The sequence below is a fragment of the Chrysochloris asiatica genome, unplaced genomic scaffold, assembly GCF_000296735.1.
Source record: "Chrysochloris asiatica unplaced genomic scaffold, ChrAsi1.0 scaffold00129, whole genome shotgun sequence".
NCBI classification, from domain to species: domain Eukaryota; kingdom Metazoa; phylum Chordata; class Mammalia; order Afrosoricida; family Chrysochloridae; genus Chrysochloris; species Chrysochloris asiatica.
This window is the reverse complement of record NW_006408647.1, coordinates 6,430,669-6,452,940: the sequence shown is the minus strand read 5'-3', so window position 1 is coordinate 6,452,940 and position 22,272 is coordinate 6,430,669. Positions and strand designations below refer to the sequence as shown.

General features: G+C 40.5%; 1 protein-coding gene across 1 annotated transcript in view; it reads right to left on the bottom strand.

The window, feature by feature from the left end:
- The window catches only part of PAPSS1 (3'-phosphoadenosine 5'-phosphosulfate synthase 1), a 174,525-nt gene that overhangs the window by 87,297 nt on the left and 64,956 nt on the right, over positions 1-22,272 (bottom strand). Inside the window, exons 6-7 of the mRNA XM_006869328.1 lie at positions 4,976-5,089; positions 2,694-2,805 (exon numbers count right to left, since the gene is read on the bottom strand). Of these exons, the coding sequence (XP_006869390.1) occupies positions 2,694-2,805; positions 4,976-5,089 (226 nt within the window). The remainder of the gene's footprint in view (positions 1-2,693; positions 2,806-4,975; positions 5,090-22,272) is intronic.

Sequence of the window (22,272 nt, the reverse complement as noted above, 5' to 3'; positions counted from 1 at the left end):
ATAGACAAACCCAGCTGCTCCTTGGAAATACAGTCACTATGGATAGGAATCAACTTGACAACAACAAACACAAACCCATCAGCCACTCCTTAGAAAGCCTATGCAGGTTCACACGACTGGACAGCACATAACAACAACACAGACAAGAAGCCCCGGTAGCACAGTGGGTATTGTAGTTAACAAGTTGGGCTGCTAACTACAAGGTCAGCAGTTCAAATCTACCAGCCAATTCAAAGGAGAAAGAGGAGGCTTTCTGCTCCTGTAAATATATGTTCTTGTTAAGTGCTGTCAAGTTGGTTCCAACTCATAGCAACCCTGTATAGGGTTTTCAAGGAGTAGTTGGTGGGTTTGAACTACTGACCCTGCAGTTCAAACCAACCTTGTGATCCAGTGCATTATCCTTCAGCGCCACACCAGGACTCCTGTAAACTTGTTGTTGTTATATGCTGTGGAGTCGGTTCTGACTCATAACGACCCTGTACAGGGTTTCTGAGGCTGTAAATCTTTACGGGAGCAGAAAGCCTCATCTTTCTCCCATGGAACAGCTGATAGTTTTGAACTGCTGACCGTGAGATTAGCAGCGCAATTTGTAACCACTACGCTACCAAAGCACCTTCTGTAAACTTATACAGCAAGGGAAATCCTATGTAGGGTCAATATGAGTCAGAATTGACCCAATGGCAGTGGGTTTGAATTTTTGGAGTATAGAGAGGTCAGAGCGCTAAGTGTTGGCCTGCTAACTGCAAAGTTAATGGTTCAAACCCATCAGCCACTGAGCGGGAGAGAGATGAGGCTGTCTGCTCCCTAAAGATTTGTTGTTTAGAGTGACATCAAGTCAATTCTGACCCAAAGCAAACCTGTATAGGGTTTCCTAAGAGCAGCTGGTGAGCTTGAACCACACTGACCTTGTAGTTCAAACTGACTTTGCAGTCCAGCGCATTTAAACCCACATCACCACACCAGGACTCTCCCTAAAGATTTACAGTCTTGGAAACCCTGTTGTTGTTGTTACGTGCCATCGAGTCGGTACCGACCCATAGCGACCTTAGCACAACAGAATGAAACACTGCCCGATCCTGAGCCAACCTCACTATTGGAAACCCTAGAGAGTCAGAATCGACTCAACGGTAGTTTCGACAGTGGCAGTTCAGTGGCAGAATCTTTACCTGCCATACAGGAGGGTTCAACTGCTGGTCAACGAACCTCAAGTATAACTGCCTGTCAGTGGAGACTTGTGCAATGCAATGATGCTATACAGTTTCAGTGGAACTTCCAGACTACAAGCAGATGAGGAAGAAAGGCCTTGTGATATACTTAGAAAACTCAGCCACAGAAAATTACGGATCACACTGGTGCAATCCGTAAGAAATCTGGAGATGGTGCAAGACCAGGCACCATTTTGTTTCCTTATGTGCAGGGTTTCTAGGAGTATTGCCAGGGCAGTTAACAACAACCAAGAGATGTGAGGTCTATGCCCAGGTTCCTGGGAGATAACCAAACCCTTGGAATTTCTCAAGTGATAGAAGTGTCTTTGTTAATCATGATGGTACCCCTTTATGCTAATGAGATGATCACAAATAGGTACTTTCTGCTAATGAGATGACACTGGGTAAGAGCTGGTCTTGCCAGAAAGACTAAGCACATGATGAGCAGGTTGGGACTTAGAGTCCTTCATATCAGCCTGCCTTCCAGAGAGAAGGCAATAATACTTAGAATGCTGTCAATTTCAATGGCAGATACTAGTAAAGGAACTCTTCTCTAAGGACAACAGAAGCTCTGTATTTGGACCAATCTTAGACTGCTCACTATGCATCTCTTCCTCTTGTTAATAGAAATCTGTAATTATAGGGATAGCGCTCTCCTAGGTTCTGAGTCCTTTCAGCAAATTAACAAACCTCTGAGGGTGATTGTTGTTGTTAAGAGCCATCTAGTTCTAACTCATAAAACACTGTATGTATAGGGTTTTTAAGAGCGGTGGGTAGGTTTGAACTATCGACCTTGCTGCTACTAATCCAATGCCTATCCTACAGTGCCACACTAGGACCTGAGGAGGACCATGAGAGGCCCCCAAATGTGAGAGTTGGGGATCTCCTCTCAATCGCTCACTGTGGGCGCACCCAACGCTTCTCAGAATGGCACGGAAGGTCCCTATTCCCCAACCACTGTGGTTGGATGTTGTCCATCAGCCACCCTGGGTGGAAACCCCACTCATCCTCCACCGACCACCCACCCTGAAGGAGAACCCAGCTCTTCCTCAGTCTACCCCAGGCCCACAAGGTTCCCGTCCCTCTCCAACACCAACCTCTCCGGTACATTTAGGCCCTGACCCTGCCAATCTTCACACCATCCTGTTATCACCCTGTACCCTCCATGGCCAGACCTCAACATGGTGGACAAAACGGAGAAGACATCCCAAGTCCCGTTACTGCCCCTCATGTGGTCCAGTCATTGCCGGAGGCTCAGATGTACAGTTCAAGGTGGCCCACAGAGGACATCTGAGGTCCAGCAACAGTCTGACGTGGGGCCCAGACCATCAGAGGTGCTGCTTGAGAATTTTTTTTCATAGTTGTCATAAATGCAAAATGCCAGATAACCAGAGTTGCTAAGTGATGAGTAGATACAGGGGCAATTCCCTACAACTATGTTAATTTCTCAACCATACTCAATGTAATACTGGCTGCAAAATGTCTTACCATCCAGAAGACAATCAAAATGAAGGCACTGCAAGTACTCCCTCTCTCTCATAAAGCCGTTCAGAGGCGTTGCCCATCCTTCCGCCAAAACCTGCACCCACTGCATATCCACCTAGTAAACGACAGAGTAATGTAAAATCCTGTCTTTCATCTATCTATGAACAAAAATAACAATGGCTCTTAGAAGGTTAATTTCAAAAGCAATGAAGAAAAACATTTTATGAACAGTGAAAAATTTTATAAAAATATAACTAAGATTAAGGGCAGCAGATAAATAATAGGCATTTCTCCTAATACATTTTAATATTTATCAAAATCTCCTGGAAGGCTTAAGACAATTTCTCCACCTCCAGAACTTCTAACTCAGTTTGTTTGCTATTTCTAACAGGCTCCCCTATAATGTTGCTGCTGTCAACAGTCTGGAAGCCCTACTTCGATAACCACTGTTCTCAACCAAACCAAAGGAGTGCCTGAGTGGTACCAAAGATTAACTAGCTCATCTGATAACCAAAGGTGGGAGGTTCAAATCCACCCAGAGGTACCTCAGAGAGGTACCTCAGAGGAAAGCCTAGAGAACTACTTATGAAAAATCAGCCCTTAAACATACTATGAAGCACAGTTCTATTCTAACACACATGTAGTCACTAAGAGTTCGAGTCAACTCAATGGCAACTGGTACTGATAAAAGAAACCAAATTCCTAATAAAATAATCTATTTTAAAAGTTCTTCATCCACAAAACAATACACTTAATTTTACAAAGATTGTATTATTTCATCATCTTTAAGAATTCTAGGATATTCCTTCAAAATTAACCTAAACTGAGCATGCTCATTTTTAAACTGGATATAAGAGTGGTTCTCAAGTGGTTCTTGGACCAAGTGATGCATCATAGCATGTAGCTTAGTACTTATTCTCAGACTATGTTGGTCAGTGTGTTCCACTGCAAAATAAGGGCAAAGTTTTCCTCTTGTTTTTCACAGAAAAACTTTTTTTAAAACTACATTTATGGACCAAATGTTCTCGTTTTCAAGTTCTCCTCTTATTATAGACCAAATGTTCTCATTGTCAAGTTATCCTTTTATTAATTTTTTTAAACCTTTGGCATTGGCCACCGTCTGTTTCTACTAAAATTAAATTTTAGAGGATATCTGACTTAGCAAAAAAAAAAAAATTTAAGTCACTTTTCACATTGCTGTGTGTCTTCCAGGTACACAAATTTGAGAACCAGGGTAATAAAGAAAAGTTTATTTTAAAAAAGCTACTTTTCTGGTGTTCTGGAGTCCAACTGACCTGGATCACATTCATCCATCCACCCATTCATTCTAATTCTGAGTGTTCATTTCATACAAACTCTCCCAGAGACTGTAGATTGCTTTGTTTCTTGAGCTGCTGCTCTGTCCTCCCACTCTTCCTTCTTGGCACTCCCTAGCAGGTGCTGCCTTCTGACCAGAGACCCAATCAGCCCACAAAACTCATCAAGGTTGTCTACACCTTTCAGGTATCTGAGTAACTACTGAAGAGTGTTTCTACAAATCTAGAACTAACTCCTCCCTACCCTTTTATCCTAACTTTCAGGTTTGGCACCTCCCTGGGTAATTTAGATAACTGCTATTGTTGTTGTTGTTAGGTGCCATCGAGTCAGTACCAACTCATGGCGACCCTATGCAAAACAAAACGAAACACTGCCCAGTCCTGGGCCAACCTCACAATTGTTGCCACACTTGATCCCATTGATGTTGCCACTTTGCCAATACAAATGTTATTATTAGATAATAACATTTATAATTTTCTAAAATTGAAAATCATAAATTCTAGTTTCTACTGCTCCCAAATCTAGTTTAAGCAAGTTTTTAATAGGAATGGTATCATTAAGATATATGGGAATGATATCATTAAGATATACAATAGAATAGTTCTTAAAAAAATAAAAAAGAAGGTTAAGGACTTTTCAGGGCATTAAGAAACATGTTTTATAAAAATGTTCATTTTAATGATTATACATCCATATTTCTTAACCTTTTATAATCTATGCCTTCTAATAGTCTAAATATATTACGCTGCTTTGTTCTTTGATATTTTGAAACAAATTATTATGAGTAAAGAGCAAATCAAAGTCATGGTAATTTTGGATTATGTTTTTACAAATCAAACATATTCCCCATACCTGGAAGTTATGATACACAACACAGCACTCCTGCCATTACCAACTCTGGCCTCAACCACTGCTATAAACCACAAATTTAACACACTAATGATTTTATATGTGTCTATATCACTTACTTTATTAATGTTCAGTGCTGGTAATGTTTCTGCATCTGTTTTTGCCAAATGAAGTTTATTTTCTGGCACATACAGTTCTTTAACTTCGTAAGAGGCATCCACAGGTACAATGTCCTATACAATATCAAAACTCAAATTACATGTTTGATTCAACAATCTAAGAGTTCTTCAGAGGGTGCCTTAATAAAGACAACTCACATTTCAAAATGAAACACACACACACAATTTTTAAGGCATAAACCAGGGAGTTTGAATGGGGTGGTGTTTCAGATGTTAAGTGGTGTCCCCAACAAAACCAATTTTTCCAATGCCAGATGGCCTTCTCATAATCAGACAACATCCCACCTACCAGAAGAAACTGAGCCCAATGACCTAACATATATTGGAAAAGAATAAAGAACCATTTTGCAATTGCAAATTAGATGTGACCTTAAATGAAAAGTAACCATAAAGAGAATTTGGAAGCAACAAAAACCCACTCTGAACATAATAATCATTATTTTTGACATGTCATGGAATCATTTTATTTCAGCTCTTCAAATGTACCTTTTATCACTAGTATCTTTATTGTCACTACAGCCACTTTTTCAGTCATAAAACGGTGTTCCACACATGTCACCTGTACTTCCACCAACTTAATTTGAGAAACTTCATTTTCTGATCCCCATGAAAGGCAGCCTGGAAATGTTATCCAAATTCCAAGTACTCATTTATGGAACACTGGAAAAATGTTCACCCCATTTGTCCCACAAGTATATATTTATGATTACCACACAAAAACCACTTCTACAAAGGAGCCTCCGTAAGTCTGTGGACAAACAGAATTTTTTTAAACACCAGAATTTTTTTCTAAAAACTTTATGAAGTCCCCCTTTATATAGCTCCCAATTTACTAAATATGTTTAAGTACTTCATTAAAAAATAAAATCTGTCAGATAATCTGTATAAGCATACAAAACTAGTGCTCACTATAGGCTACATTTATTATATATGGATGTAGGTCTTACTCAAGCAGTATTTCATTACTCAAAATAAAATATTAATGAAAGGACCAGACTTTAAGGACTCTATTCTCTTCTCTGAGGAACAATTTTGGGAAGAAATGTCAACTTATATTTGAACTTATACCCTGAGTGGTGCCAACAGTTAAGCAATTGACTACAAGCTAAAAGACTGACAGTTCAAAACCACATGGAGACAGGGAGAGTGGTCTGCTTCTGAGACAAGCACCTAGAAGCCCACTGGAGCAGTTCTACTCTGCACACATGGGTTGCTGTGAGTTGGAATCAACTCGATGGCAATTAACAATTGTTGTTAAGTGCTGTACAGTCAGTTCTGGTCCACAGCAACCCTGTTAAGGTTTCCAAGGAGCAACTGATGGGCTTGAAGCACCGACCTTGTGGTTCGCAGCATCAGCTAGGAATGCCATAGACACAGGTATCCCCTGCAATCCGAAGTAGAGAACTCCCAATGTTTTGTAAGCCAAAATGTTGTAGACTGAACCAGCAATTGCTGTTAATTTATAAGGGAAAAAATTTTGAGCATTCTCTAATTAAAAAATAACCTACTGTGGCGCCTTGAATTTACTTGATATGATTTTTCTGTCCAAAGTCGTCTTTAATTCCCACCAAGCGATTGGGTTGTTGTTGTTGTTGTTAAGTGCCGTCGAGTCGATTCCAACCCATAGCGACACTGTATATGGTTTCCAAGGAGCCGCTGGTGAGCCTGAACCACCAACTTTGCAGTTCAAATGACTTTGCAGTCTGATGCATTAGCCCAGAGCGCCACACCAGGACGCTAAGTGATTAGGTAGGCCCATGCAAATAATGTATACAGGACTCTAAGGCTGGGATTCGTTAGTTTTGCCCTCCACTAGGCTTCAAAGGAACCATCTCAGATGCAGAGATGGAAGATCCCAAGACCATCAAGAAGAAACAGCAAGAGTGAAGTGTAAGATTACTACATAGAAAAATAGCAACGGCAGAGGCAAAGGCAGAGGCGGTGACATGGAGTGACAGAGTAGCTTCGAGCTCTAGACCCATGGACTGAGCAAAGCTGAGTGCCTTTGGGCAAAAGACTGGCACACAGAATGTGACCTTTGGACATTCAAAGACTGGCTAAAAGAACTGTGTAGCACTTGCCCAAGCACAGGCCAAGGGACCACATGGCTGAGAAGCTGAAGACAAGAGTGAGGCGTGCCTGCAGTATGGCAGACAAGAGGCATTCCTGACTGGAGAACTACTACATTCTGAATTCGTTTTGATCCTGAATTGAACCCTGTTTACTTCCCTAATAAACCCCATAAATGTGAATATTATTAGGAGTTCTGTGTGGCCATTACCATGGATTATTGAACCCAGATGTGAATCAGAGAGTGCTGTGGGATGGAGGGTTGGTGTCAGAAGAGGGTAAAGAAGGTTGTAGGGTGGAGGCATTCCACTTCATAGGAATTGGCCTTGGGCTAATTTTGAGTTTGATTATCTTCCCTTGTGAAGCCAGGGAAAGTCAGACATGGCTCTCACAAGGCCTCTGCACTACCAAATAATACATATATTCGATAGTAATACTAACATATAGTATAAGCAGGAATGATGTGATGAATACAAAGATTATCTAAATATAGACAGTAGTTCCCAGGGAAGAAGCTTGGCAATGCTACTCTTGCTGCTTGGGATGTATGGTGCCTCTCTAATGACTCCCTGAAAAACAAAAGCTGAATGGAAGTTTTGCTTTTTGTTTTTTTTTTAAACTGAAAATGTCTTCAGATTTCTTGCAGTTAGTGAAAACAGGCACTAACATAGGCCTTTCAAAAAAGTGAAGTGGCACAGATTAAACTCTGGAAAAGCATGTAATACCTGTGGTCTCATGAAAAGTATGCATCTACCACTGAAGGAGGCCTGGTGTTGTGCTGTAGGATAAACACTGGACCTCAGAGTTCATTTGAATCACAAGGTCAGCAGTTCAAACTCACCAGCCGCTCCTCAGAAACCCTATGCTGGGTTGCTATGAGTCTGAACCAATTCAATGGCACTTAACAACAACAATGATAGCATGGATCTACCATCTAAACAAAATGGAGTCAGTTTACTCGTTGTTGTTGTTATGTGCCGTGGAGTCGGTTCCGACTCATAGCGACCCTGTACAGGGTTTCCGAGGCTGTAAATCTTTACGGGAGCAGAATGCCTCATCTTTCTCCCATGGAGCAGGTGGTAGTTTCGAACCGCTGACCTGTGGTTCGCAGCCCAATTTGTAACCACTACGCTACCTGTTGTTAGGTCTTGATAAATGAGGACCCTGCAAATGTGGAAGTTAGTTTAAAAATTACATTGAGATGACCTTATGGTCCTAGGAGAACAGGATGTGCTTAAGCCCACCCAGATATAGTTATTTCCAGAACTAAGCAGCTGCAACCCTATAAAAAGGCGGACCGTTTGAGAAGGATTATTGCCTTATTGCTTCTTTTCCCAAAAGATAGAATGGTTGATAAAGATTATTGCCTTATGGTTGTTTTTTCCCTAAAGGTAAAATGTTTTAGGAAGTTTATTGCCTTATTGTTTCTTTATCCAAAGAGTGCTATCCTGATGTTAAAATAGATTAAGTATACATCCAAATGTAACTTACCGTATAGAATGTGCCTGCTCTTCGTAAAGGACAGAATGGTCCTGAGATATTATTCTCCCCACCCTCCAGACTGCTGGTTTTCTGGTAATAAAGCTTGGATCGGATCTCTCCCCATCTTGGTGATTGACTACAGTGACAGGCGGCAAACCTTCATTTCGGTTTGGCAACAACAACAACCAATGTTGTGTTGAAAATCTGGAAAGAATTATTCTAATATATATTGAAGGCACGGAAGTTCTATTCCCTCAAAGATGGAATAAAAGAGACAGTTTCAGCATTAACTAAACTGTGTTCCAAAATCACATTCCTCCAAGAGTTAAAAGCAACAAAGGTAAATTTTGTCAAATACACAATTCTGCAATAACATAGTAATAATAATCTACGAGTGGGTATAAAGACAAACACGCAAACCGAACAGGAGTGGGAAGGTGAATGGGGCTACATTAAAAAATATTTAAAGGTTTAGAGGACACATCTAAGGAGTATGGTAGCTCGGTAGGATAAGCACTGGACTGAAAACCATAAGGTCAGCAGTTCAGGTCCACCAGCTAGTCCAAGGGCTAATTTCTGCTTCCACAGATTTACAACCTTTGAAACCCTATACAGGGGCACTATGAGTCAAAACTGGCTCCAGAGCATTTAACAAGGAAAAGGCTATTTTTACATATGCATTCATAGGTGTTGCAAATATATCCATTGATGAGAGTAAGTTAAAAAGTATTGCTATAAAATCATCAAAAACTTTATCAAATAAAAATATCAAAATGTGAAGCTACTGTCTCTCAATATGTACTCCACCTAGGTCTATACCTTCTAATGATGGTTTCCATCTCTCTAACCTTTAACCAAAGAATTCAGTCCTCTTCCATTTACATCAGGTCAGAAAAAGGTAGTTTGGCCATTGTCAAAGGACTCAAATTTTTCAGACTGTGTTCCTTTTAAAATTGGACTTTGGGGAAGAAAAAGAAGCCCGAGGGGGGCAAGATCAGGGCTGTAGGGTAAATGGGCTATGGCTGTAGGGTAAATGGACTAAGGCTTTCCAGTGAAATTCTCTTAGGGCAACACTTGCTACCCTCTAAGAATGAGCAGATGCACTGTCATGATGGGAAAAATGTCCTCAGAACTTTTCTGGCCATTTCTCACCATGGCAGTTTTCCATTTTCTTAAAACTTCTTAATAAGCCTCAGTGATTATCCTGTGTCCTTTAAGAACATTTACCAAGACTACCCCTTTGGGATCCCCAAAATGAGTTGCCATAACTTTCCAAAATGATCTGCCTTGAATTTAACTGGCTGCAGCTTCCCTCAGAAGCCACTGCTTTGATTGGACCTTTTTGGGTTTGAAGGCACCCTAATAAGACTACAACAAACTTTACTGAAAGAAGTTGTGTGTAGCCATCCACATATTAGTGATATGCTCAAACACGTTTTGTTTAGAAATAAACCTACGCATGTATGAACTGGTATCCTAGTGTTGTTATTGTTTTTGTTGTTTTTAAGTGTCATCCAATCAGTTCTGACTCTAGTGACCCTATATAGATAAGGGTTCCAAGGTGTGGCTAGTTGGATTTGAACTGCCGACCGTGTGGTTAGCAGTCCAGTGCTAATCCTGCAGCACCACACCAGAAAACTAGTAGCAATACTTTTTGACTCACCCTCAAATAATACAGGATGGCTAAGCTTCGTCTCTCATATTTTGGACATACTGTCCGGAGGAAGTATGTCATGCTGGGTAAGGTGGAGGGTCAGAGAAAAAGAGGAAGATCCCTAACGAGATGGATTGGCCAGGTGGCATCCTTGATGGACTCAAGTGTGGCAGTGGTAGTGAGGTTGGCCCAGGATCGGACATTGTTTCGTTCTGCTGTGCATGGGGTCGCTATGAGTCGGTTCTGACTCGATGGCACCTGACAACAACAAATAATACATAAAGAGAACAAAGCTAAGACAACTTCTTAGCCAAAAACCAAATACCTAGAATGAATGCATCACTGGGCCTGGGGGCTGAAGACCATAGTCTCAGAGGACATCAATGTAAACTGACATTAACATAGTCCACAAAGACAATGCTCTGTATCCTGCTTTGGTGAGTAGCAAGTTGGGTCTTAAAAACTTGTAAGCAGCAATCTACGGTGCAATTATTGGTCTCTTCCCATCATCCGGAGCAAAGAAAAGCGAAGGAAATCAAAGACTTAGGGAAACAATTAGTCCAAAGGCTAATGGTCCACATGAACTGCAGCCTCTACAACCCTAAGACTAGAAAAACTAGATAGTGCCAATCCATCTCATTAGGGGTCTTCCTCTTTTTCTCTGGTCCCTTTATAAAAACTAAAATGTTACTAAGCTTTTTAAAGAAAAAAACAAAGAAACATATAAAAGCAGGCTCCTCCTTCCGATAAATTCAAGGTCTCTGACCTTTCCCAGGATAAACTAACTAAAAACCAAATCTACTGCCATTAAGTAATTCTGACTCATGGTGACCCCATCTGTTGTAAAGTAGGACTGTTTCATAGGATTGTCTTGACCTTAATCTTTATAAAAACAGATTGCCAGGCCTTACTCCCGTGGCACTGTTGAGTGGGTATGGATCACCAATGTTTTGGTTATAGTAGTATTGCTGTTAAGTGCCGTTGAGTTGGTTCCAGCTCATAGCGACCCTGTAGAGATAGGGTTTCCAAGAAGTGGCTGGTGAGTTTGAACCACAGACAAGTGCAAACTCTTTGCGCCACCTAAAGAACAAATAAGAAGAGCAAACAAAGAGAAAAGGAAGAAGAAAGGATAAAATCAAAGAACAACAAAAAAAATTAGCATCACCTAGGTACAATAGCAAACCCAGTCAGCTAAACTGCTCTTAGAGTACAAGTAAGAACTTCACACAGGAGGAAGACAGAGGTGTGCATGTGAGAGGCTGAAATGCTGCACAGTACAGCACACCTCCCTGACCTTCTTCTATATAATTAAGCTTCCAGAAGGTACCCATAACTGAAGGTCGTGCATTAGCTTTACTGAGGGTAACTACTATATGATGGCTTTTAAAAAAATAACAGTGGTGGAAGAAGGCTAATACCAGCTGCCTCTATTCTCTTTTTTTGTGTAGATATAAATAATGTAAGGCTTTGTAATAACTGAGGCAGATTATTTCTAATTAGTCCTGCGGTACATTTAATTATATAATATGGCTCTTAGAGCCACAGTCTTTGTAAAGTCTGCCAAATGATTTTTTTCCTGATGGGTCTGGGTAAGAGAAGGTGGGAGGAGCTGTTGATATAATGATATGATTCCACTGTGAATGATAGGTAACAAGGCTAATTATGACTGTAAAAACTTGGAACTCAAGCATAGGGATTGGTCAATTTTGCCATCTTGCTGGGTATAAAATAAGACATCTCAGAAGCAGGAATGGGGGATCTCACCACCATCAAGAAGGAAGAGCCAGGAATGGAGTGCGTCCTTTGGACCCGCAAGACCCCTGCACTTAACAATAACAACAACAGCAACAAAAACATGATTATTACAGTCACTTTTATATGTTCCCTTCCAGCCATTCTTTGCTTTAGGCACAGTAAGAGGGTAACTGGTGGTTTCAGCAGTCTGTACAAAGACTGTTACTTATCAACTAGAAAATAAAAATTCAAAATCAACTTCTGGAAAAGCAGTATGAAATGTATTAAGTAAACTGCACACACACTCCATATATTCAATCAGCCTCTTGAAAATGTAAGGTTACCAAAGATGCCTTGGGGCATACATATTCTTTGCAGCTGCAAAATAAAGAACTGAAATAAACCACAACTAGGAAAAAGGCTAAAAGCAACTAAAATTACACAAAAAGTCAGGCATTAATTAGGTCTTTTGTGAGGAAGAACATGATACAGTTTCATAAAACAGACTCAAGATTTAAATATTTACATTAATCACAAAACATTAAGGCTACAACATTTTCAAACCTGAAAAGAGATGAGAAAACAAGGATCTACAGTAGGTCAGCAATTTCTAACATTCTTCCCATTAGTAAGAGAAGCAGCTTTCCATACCTAAGATCTGAGTTTAAGTTTTAACATTTAAGTGTGTCTGAAACTGTTTCCTAACTCTGTTGCATAAAAAACAATAAAGAAAGGTACTAAAGCTGGTAAAAGGAGCTCTGGTAGCGTAGTGGTTACGAATCGGGCTGCTAACCTCAAGGTCTGCAGTTCAAAACTACCACCCGCTCCGCAGGAGAAAGACAAGGCTTTCTGCTCCCGTAAAGATTTGCAACCTTAGAAATCCTATGCAGGGTCACTGAGTCGGAGTCTACTACACAGTACTTAACAACAACAACAACAAAGCTGCTATAGAAGTCCTGGTGAGGTGCTGCAGGTTAATTCACTGGAATGCAAGGTCAGTTTGAAACACAAAATGGGCGGTTCAAACTCACGAGCCACTCCTCAGAAAACCTATATAAGGTTGCTATGAGTCAGAACTGATTCGATGGCACTTAACAACAGCAACAACAAAGACATTATGGAGTTCTGGTGTGGCCCTGTAGGATAACCACTGGACTGCTAATCACAAGGTAGGTGGCTCAAACCTACCAGTCACTCCTCAGAAACCCTATACAAAGTTGTTTTGATTCTGAACCAACTAGATAGCACTTAACAACAACAAAGCTGTTATGGCAATTAAATGTTAAGTATTTGAATTGAATTAAAGTAGTTAACATCACTGTAACTCCAGGTACTGTTCTAGATCTTAATATGATAACTCATTCTATCTCAGACAATCCTACCTTTGAAGGCAGAAGAAACTACTGTTATCCTCCTTTTGCAGATGAGAAAATTGAGGCCTAGATGAAGTTGATTACTTGCACTTAACACCCAATAGCCAAAAAATAATAGTATTATAACATGTATTTGAATTATGGTGTGGGCAAAGAATATTGAAAGTACCATCGACTGCCAAGAGAACAAACAGATGTCTCTTGGAAGAATTACAGCCAGAACTCTGTAGAAGCAAGGATGGTGAGACTTCAATTATCATTCTCAGGACATGTTGTAAAGAAGGAATGAATCTCTAAAGAAGGACATCATGCTTGGCAAAGTGGAGGACCAGCAAAAAAGAGGAAAACCTTTCCTCCCTGCCTTCTTCGGATGGCGGCTGTTTATGCTGGATGTGTGGCCAGAGACGGGCAAGGATCACGTGGAACCTCGGCAACCTAAGACAGAGCCATTGCCATGCTGCAATGAGTTTCGATGACGTGTAAGACTGAGGAATTCACACTGACCACCTAAGACAGGCAGCATCCCTTAAACAAATAATAAATAAGGGGGAATCTGATGCAAACCGTGCACACCCAGTCAGGAGTTCAAGGCCCTGTGGACCCAAGCGTTGCTTACCGTCCAAACCATAGGCTCTGAGGATCAGACTTTAGCCACCTAGCAGACATAGCAAAATGTCCCTTATCTGATTATTCAGTTATGCTGGTTAGTAATTCCATACATGAGCCCTGGATACCCACAGATAAATGTAAAAACCTTCCCTAAAAGCCGAGACTGTAAAGAGGATAGAAAGAAACTCTGTTAACTGATGGTATGTGGAGGGGATTATAATCAATGTAATTAAACAAGGTTTATGAATGTTTGAATGTGAAACCGATGATGTGCCCTGAAAACTTTCACTCAATCCACAATAAAAACCTTAAAAAAAAAAAAGATTAACTAGGAACCTTCAGATACAGTGAGTTTACTGTAACGGGGTAATAAAAACTCAGAATGGAGGATGAGATGGTTGTACAACTCAGAGAATATAACCAAAGTTACTGAATTGTAAATGTGGAAATTGTTGAACTGGTATATTTCTGTTGCATGTATTATCAACAACAACAAAAACAAAAGAAATTATTTTTAAAATTCTAAAAAAAAAAAGGAAGACCTCCAACAAGATGGACTGACACAGTGGCAGCAGCAATGGGCTCAAACATAACAATTGTGAGGGGGGTGAAGGACTGGGCACTGTTTCATTGTACTGTGCACAGGATCGCTATGAGCCAGAACCAATAGACAGCACCTGACAGCAACAACTGAATGGTTAAAAATTCAGAAAGGTGTGCGGCAGGGTTGTATTTCTTTCACCATACTTATTCAACCTCTATGCTGAGCAAATCATCTGATGACGAAAAACGTGGCATCAGGATTGGAGGAAGACTCGTTAACAACCTGAGATATGCAGATGACACAACCTTGCTTGCTGAAAGTAAAGAGGACTTAAAACATCTACTGATGAAGATCAAAGAACACGGCTTTTGGTATGGATTACATCTCAATGTAAACAAAACAAAAATCCTCACCACTGGATCAATAAATAACATTCTTATCACCAGAGAAAAGACTGAAGTTGTCAAGGACTTCATTCTTCTTGGATCAACTATCAACACTCAAGAAAGCAGCAGTCAAGAAATCAAGTGACGTGTTACATTAGGCAAATCTGCTGCACAAGACCTTTTTAAAGTGTTGAAGAGCAAAGATGTCAGCTTGAGGACTAAGGTGCGCCTGACCCAAGCCATGGTATTTTCAATAACCTCATATGCATGTGAAAGTTGGACAGTGAAATATAAGGAAGACCACAGAAGAATTGATGCATTTGAGTTGTGGTGTTGGAGGAGAATATTGAAAGTGCCATGGGCTGCCAAAAGAACAAATACATCCGTATTGGAAGAACTGCAGCCGTGTGTTCACCTTGGAGGCCAGGATGACCAAACTCTGTCTCTCATACTTTGGACATATTATCAGCAGGGACCAGTCACTGGAGAAGGATATCATGTTTGGTAAAGTGGAGGGTCAGAGGGTCAGAGAAAAAGAGGAAGACCCCCAACAAGATGGATTGGCCAGGTGGCAGCACTGATGGACTCAAGCGTGGCAACAGTAGTGAGGCTGGCCCAGGATTGGGCAGTGTTTCGTTCTGCTGTGCATAGGGTCACTACGGGTCGGAACTGACTCAATGGCACCTAGCAACAACAACAACAAACAGCAACAACATAGTGTACTTTCCAGACACTGTTCTAAGTACTCTACATATATTATAGCTCCTAAGGCAGGTACTGTTATCATTTCCCATCTCACAAATAAACAATGAAGACCAGAAAATTAGGCTACTATTTACAACCTCCTACAGTTGTGTGGCGCTGTGGGTTAATGCGCCAGACTGCAAAGCTGTTTGAACTGTAAGGTCAGCGAGTCAAGCTCACCAGCTGCTCCTAGACCAACTCGACAGCGCTTAACAATAACAGTTGGTGAGCACAGTAGCTCTGTAAGATAAGCACTGGAAGGTCAGTGGTTTGAGCCCACCAGCCACTCCATGAGAGAAAAATAAGGCTTTCCACTCTTGCAAAGATTTACAGTCTTAGAAACCTTATACAGGGTTGCTCTAAGTCGAATCTAACAATCTAACTGATGGCGCTTCACAGCCGCTACCAAGTATTAGAACTGGGATTCCAACCAAGGGGCAAATATTCTTCTCCCCTCCCCGACCCTAAAAATCAAAAACTTTACTAGTTCAACCAGGAAAACCAGTTATAAATGCTTTGTCACACAAACTGTTCTTCTTAGGTTTCCTTTCATGATTTATCAAACCTAAGTCCCGTGGATTTTGGTCAACCTGTGATCTGTGTTGACACAGCCCTAACCAATAGTAAAGAAAACAAACTTTTCAGTTAGGCCTGTTGTTGTCATTGTTAAGTGCCATCAAGTCACTTCTGAATCATAGAGACCCTGTATAGGGTTTCCGAGGAGCAGTTGGTGGGTTTGAACTGCTGACCTTGTGGTTCGCAATCCAGTGCTGATTCTACAGCGCTATACCAGGAGTCCTCAGTTAGGTCAAACTGGTGTTATTAAGGATAAGTGAGAAGTTTTCTAACAAGCTTGTCAAACCCTGATACTGCAAATAAACTGAGAACCTCTATTTCTATCACTTTGGACCTTGTGAACACTGAAAACCCAAATTTGCAGTGTGGGAAGAAAGAGCTTCAGAAATCTTCAGGAAGAAAAGAATCTCATTCTCAATGAGAATTCTCATTCTCAATGGCAATTATAAGAAGCAAGTCCACCTCAAGCTCTTTCTCTGACATCTCAAAAACCTGGACTGATGGAATACTTCGTTTTTGTTGGGGTGGGGTTTGGCTACTTGATCACATTTACTGCTGAGAGCTGTCTACAATCTTTGTTTCTTTCCAGGATAAAAAGTCAGAGGGAAACATCAAGTGGACTAATCCTCTGATCTCTGTGGGATGCGACAGGACATTTTTAGTTGATCTCTCAAGTGAGCACCACCAGAAGTAGCCTGCAATTCTGATGAATACCAATGTGCACTGCCGACTGTGCCACTCCAGACACACCGCTGGGTCACCAATCTCTAGGACCACCACAACACTAGAGGTACACTCAGGTATGAGAATATACTCTCTCTCTGCAAAGAGGATCACAAAGGACCAAGAACTAGCAAAAGTTCCCATGCATTAGAAGTAACTGGCTTATAAGCTTTCAAGAGGAAGCCTAGCTCCAGACAGGGCGGTGGAAGGTACAATCACTACTGAATGATTTCCAATCTTTTGGGATCGGGCTGGTGAAAGGAAATAGGGATAAGACTCTTATGGTACAATAGTCAATAATTGCCATCAGACTGACTGTGAGGATAGAGGCAGATGTTTTTTGACAAAAAGAGGGAAGTGATTGATTTTGCAGCTCAGGAGCAGAGGTCCCTCGGACCATCAAGTGAGAAGAATGGAGAGCGGGACCCTACCCAGAGAGGCAGTAATGCCAAGGATAGAGACTGAAACGATGACATGGACAGATGGAGTGGCTGGGGACACTGATCTCAGGGAGGGAGAAGGGCTTTGTGCTAGCAGCCTGGGGGCGGGCCTGTGGGGTGTACCCTTTGGTTATTTGATGATGCATGGAGTAGACTGTAATCATTGCAATGAAATGAAATATGAGAGGATGAATGTAAATCTGTTGTTCGCCCATGTAAACCTCACAAAAAATTATATTTAAAAAAGCCCCCCTGAATTTTAATGTCCTGTTTCATTCTAGCCATACCCTAAGCTATAAAACAAATGTACAAATAATTTGTGAACAAATCTAAACATGTCTAAGATCATTAGTTTGAACTGGAAAGGGTAGTATGTATCTATATTGAGTCCAACTAAATTATTTCTTTTTAGAAAGTGGTGTGTGTACTTGTGTGATCCTTCTGTGTTGACACAGTGCTAATCAACAGTGAAGAAACCAAACATTCCAGTTAGGGCTAATCGGTAATATTAAGGATAAGTGTGTTCTTAAGAAAATCAGTCCTTTGGTCTCTACACATGGACTCTACATAAAGCTCACTGCTTCTGAGAAGAACGACTCCAAGTTCCCCTGTTGATTTAAATAAAAAGTCCTTTGATGGTACAGTTTGCATTCAGCTGGTAATCAAAGAGTTGGTGGTCCAAACCTATCCAACAGCATCAGAGAAGAAATGACCTGGTTGTCTGCTTCTGGAAAGATTACAGGCAAGACAAGCCGATAGAGAAGTTCTACTCTGTAACACCTTGGGTCACCATGAGTTGGAACACAGCACGAATGACAGTCATAGCTTTAGCATGAATGCTATGGTAGAAGTAGTACGCTACCACAGTGTATGTATACAGAAGCAATAGTCACTTTCTCTTCCAAAGGAGGATTTTTTTCCCTTATTTTATTTCTGAATCAAAATGCTTTCATTACAAGCATTTCACAAAAGTCTTCCCTTCTAAAAACTCATATCCAAAAATATTTTTAAATGCACTGTGGTCTCAAAACTTAGATATAGAACTTTTCCGATGCATTATCAGTGGCAATGGTTGCTACTATTTTTCTCTTCCAAAAAAATAAATAAAGTGACTATTTCTGGAATGGAACACAAACATAACGGCATGGATCAAGGGAGGAACATGGAGTATCTTTGCTCAGTGGAAGTGAGTTCTATGTAGATTCTATGTGCAGAGACCACAGGAACTGAGTCTACCAAGAATACATAAAGAATTATGAAAACAAATACACAGCCTTTTTCTAGCACATTCTAGAGACAAATCCCCTTCGTTCTCCCAAACCACTACTAAACTTCCAAAAGGAGCAAAACCACCTCAAAGTAAGACAAGTTACCTGGACAGCAGAATATGACAACACTGCCACACAATCATCTATTTTATTGGGGATTCATTACAATTTCCAGAGTCCACAGTCTGCTATTAGTAACAATGTGCTTTTATTTAATTTGCATGCATAAAACCCTTATTTCAGGAAATTTCCTTTAAAACAAAAATGAGTTATAGACCAGCTAGCTGCAAATCTTTACATACCTAAATGCCCTATCTTAGTTAAAAGATGTCACCTCCAATCTTTCAAACCCCAGTTACTAGCACTTAAGGGTAAAAAGGATACAGGGGAAGTTCCTGAGTACCCTGAAGAATGGATCAGCACTACCATTCACAGTGCCGTTAATGAGGGGTGACTTCTATAACCTGATAATCTAGAAATACTGAAAACATTAAGGATTTTTAAATAGTAAGTTCATATTTAAAATGTAACATGAGCACCCAAAACATTTTTTTTTTCCTTGCTTGACTAGATACTATCTGAGATCTACCATAGTGAATCCATGTACTTGTTCAACCATAATTGCTTATTTTTATCAAGAAGCCGACAGGACAAACAACAGTCATCACCTGAAAATAGCAGCTTCACATTTAAATCTTTCTAATGAACTCAGAACATGTTAATAAACAAGGTGAACCCACATTTTTAAGTTTTCCTTCAAATATTTTCTGGTTTTTTTGTTGGTTTCTTTTTTTGAGCCAAATCTGCTCAACAGATTTGAACACAAGGGCTCATTCATATTTTTATGTAACTATTAAATTTCTATTATCTAAACTACACACATCCAAAGCATGAACACCAAACGACATTCAGGCAACACTTTAAAAGTGAGCTGCAAAGTCTGGTTTTTATGCGCAGTATAAAATCCATTTAGAGTACTAAACCACCATTTCGTAAAAAGACAAACTTTTAAATAATTTATAGCACTAGTAAAGCTAGAGTTCCTGGTAGATTTAAAAGCACTATTTAAAATATCACTTTAGATTAAAACCAGCAGCAAGAAACCTATTTCCGTTTGTCCTAACAGCCGAGTCTAAAAGCAATGCTAGCAGGCCATCTAGTGACCATTTTGAGGATTAGGAGGAAAAATTAAGTCCTAAAGTCCTTACAATTTGGTCGTGGTGGTGGTGGTGGTGGTTGTCAAGTGCCATTGAGTCGATTCCGACTCATAGCAACCCTATAGGTCACTATAGGGTCACTATGAGTACCCTATACACCCTATCTGCACAGGGTACTCTGTGGTCCCAGCACTGTAGGATAAGCACTGGACTGTTAGCCACAAGGTCAGCAGTTCAAACCCATTAGCCACTTCTTGGAAATGCTACACAGGGTCGCTATGACTTGGAACCAATTTGACAGCACTTTACAATAACAACAGAAGCCAATGATTTGGTAGGAGTTATAAAGACTACGGATTTGTTGTTAATTGTTGTAATGTCAGTTTTGACTCATAGAAACCCTATATAGGGTTTCTAAGGAGCAAGTGGTTGGTGAGTCTGAACCATCAACCTTGTGGTTCAAACTGACCGTGTGGTCCAGTGCTTTATCCCACAGAGCCACACCAATTAACAACAGCTGTCAGTCATTTAGTGGGATTTATGAAGACTATGGATAGAAGAGTCAGTATCAAGTACATCAACTTGATTTCAATATTATTATTTCAGTAATACAGAAAAAACAGTTATATGCAAAACTATGTACCTTTTACAACAAATAACTCATGCTTATTTATCTCCAAATAAATTATTTTTAAAAACCAGACAACAGATGAGAAAGATCTGCTCTAAAGCCTTTCCAGACCCACTCCTCTGTGTCTCCCAATATGCCATGTACATACTGAACTCATAGTTTCTAACTCACTTCCTAGGAGTTTTATATTCTTATTTCTGTTTCTCTCACTTCTCATAGAAAGCCCTTTAAGAAGAGAGTCATGGCTTTTTAGTCTTCGTATCACTAGTGCCTAGGGCTATGCCTAATGAGTTTTTAAGAAATAACTAACTGATGATGAATGATGGAAAAATGAATTCTGGGTAGCTTTGGAGAGATGAGAGGAATGCCAGAAACGGAACAGCAGGACTAAAGCAATAGCTAAGAAAGAAATAGGCTAATAGGACTCTAGAGAACAAAAAGATGAAGTCTACAATCTACTGGGGAGAACGATCAAAATGACATACGCATCAGGATACAGAAAGGAAAACATCAGAGCAGTACACTTATTAACACGTGTTTTCTTATTATTGTTAAGTGCCATCAGTCAGTTCCAACTCATAGCAACCCTGAGGAGCAGGTGGTAGGTTTGAACTGCAAGGTCGGCCACACCAGGACTCCAATTCGTGTTCAGTCACCTAAAATGTTTACATAAGGTAAATACATTAGGAAGAAAAATCCCAGCTTAATTATCTGCTATTGTACAACGGGGAAAAAATTCAAAGGGTACAACATTTCTAATCTGTCACACAAAATTTATTTTTTTTTAAAAAAAGTAATTGTCTAATGTATCCAGTATGTTTTTGTGTGCCATCAAGTCGGTTCTAATTCATAGCAACTTTGTACCGGGTTTCTGAGAGCAGCTGGTGGGTTTGAACTGCCAGCCTTACAGTTAGCAATCAAGGGCTTATCCTACAGTATCACATGAGTAATGAACATATCCAGTAGGAGGCACTAACTAAATGAAAGAGATAGAAGGGCAAGACAAAGAACTTTTAAACACTCAAACTAGAGTAAACTCTGAAGGAACTCTGCACTTACGAGGAGGCCTGAGCATCCTGGGTAACAACAGTAAGCCTCTTTATGCTCAGGAACCAGAGAATGTTCTGGAATCTTACACTCCACAGGATGCTCCCTAAAATCCAACCATCAGAAAATCATCACGCTATCACAAGGAATATCAAGGTACTGCCTCCCACCATACCAGCCTGAAAGTGTCCAAGCTCCTCTAAATGTCTAGGAAAAGTGAACCGATTATATATCTCAACTTGAGATACATAAAACATAAAAAAGCCAAGCATGAGGCAGAATAGTCATGGAGGAATTTTCTGTTATATAATTGGAGTCCTGGTGCAGGGCTTCTGGTTAACGATGAACTGTAAAGTGGGTTTGAATCAGAAGGTTGGCAGTTTATGCTCACCAGCAGCTCCTTGGAATACAGGGTTGTTACGAGTCAGAATAGACATTTAAATTTGCACTGACTGGGAGATTTCCTAGGTTGTAAATATGAGAGTACTTCAAAAAGTTCTTGGAAGAATAGAACAGAAAGCCCCCTTGTATATTGTGCTCCCCACATGGGAACCCTGGCAGCAACTCCAAGTCTGGCAGTTCAAACCCACCAACTGCTCCTCTGGGGAAAGATGAGGGTGTCTGCTCCTGTAAACGTTTACAGAAACCCTATATAGGGTCACAATCGAGTCAATGGCAGTGGGTTTGGGTTTTTTGATAATATGTTGTTGTTGTCAGGTGCCATCGAGTCGGAACCGACTCATAGCGACTCCATGCACAGCAGAACGAAACAATGTTCGATCCTGGGCCAACCTCACCA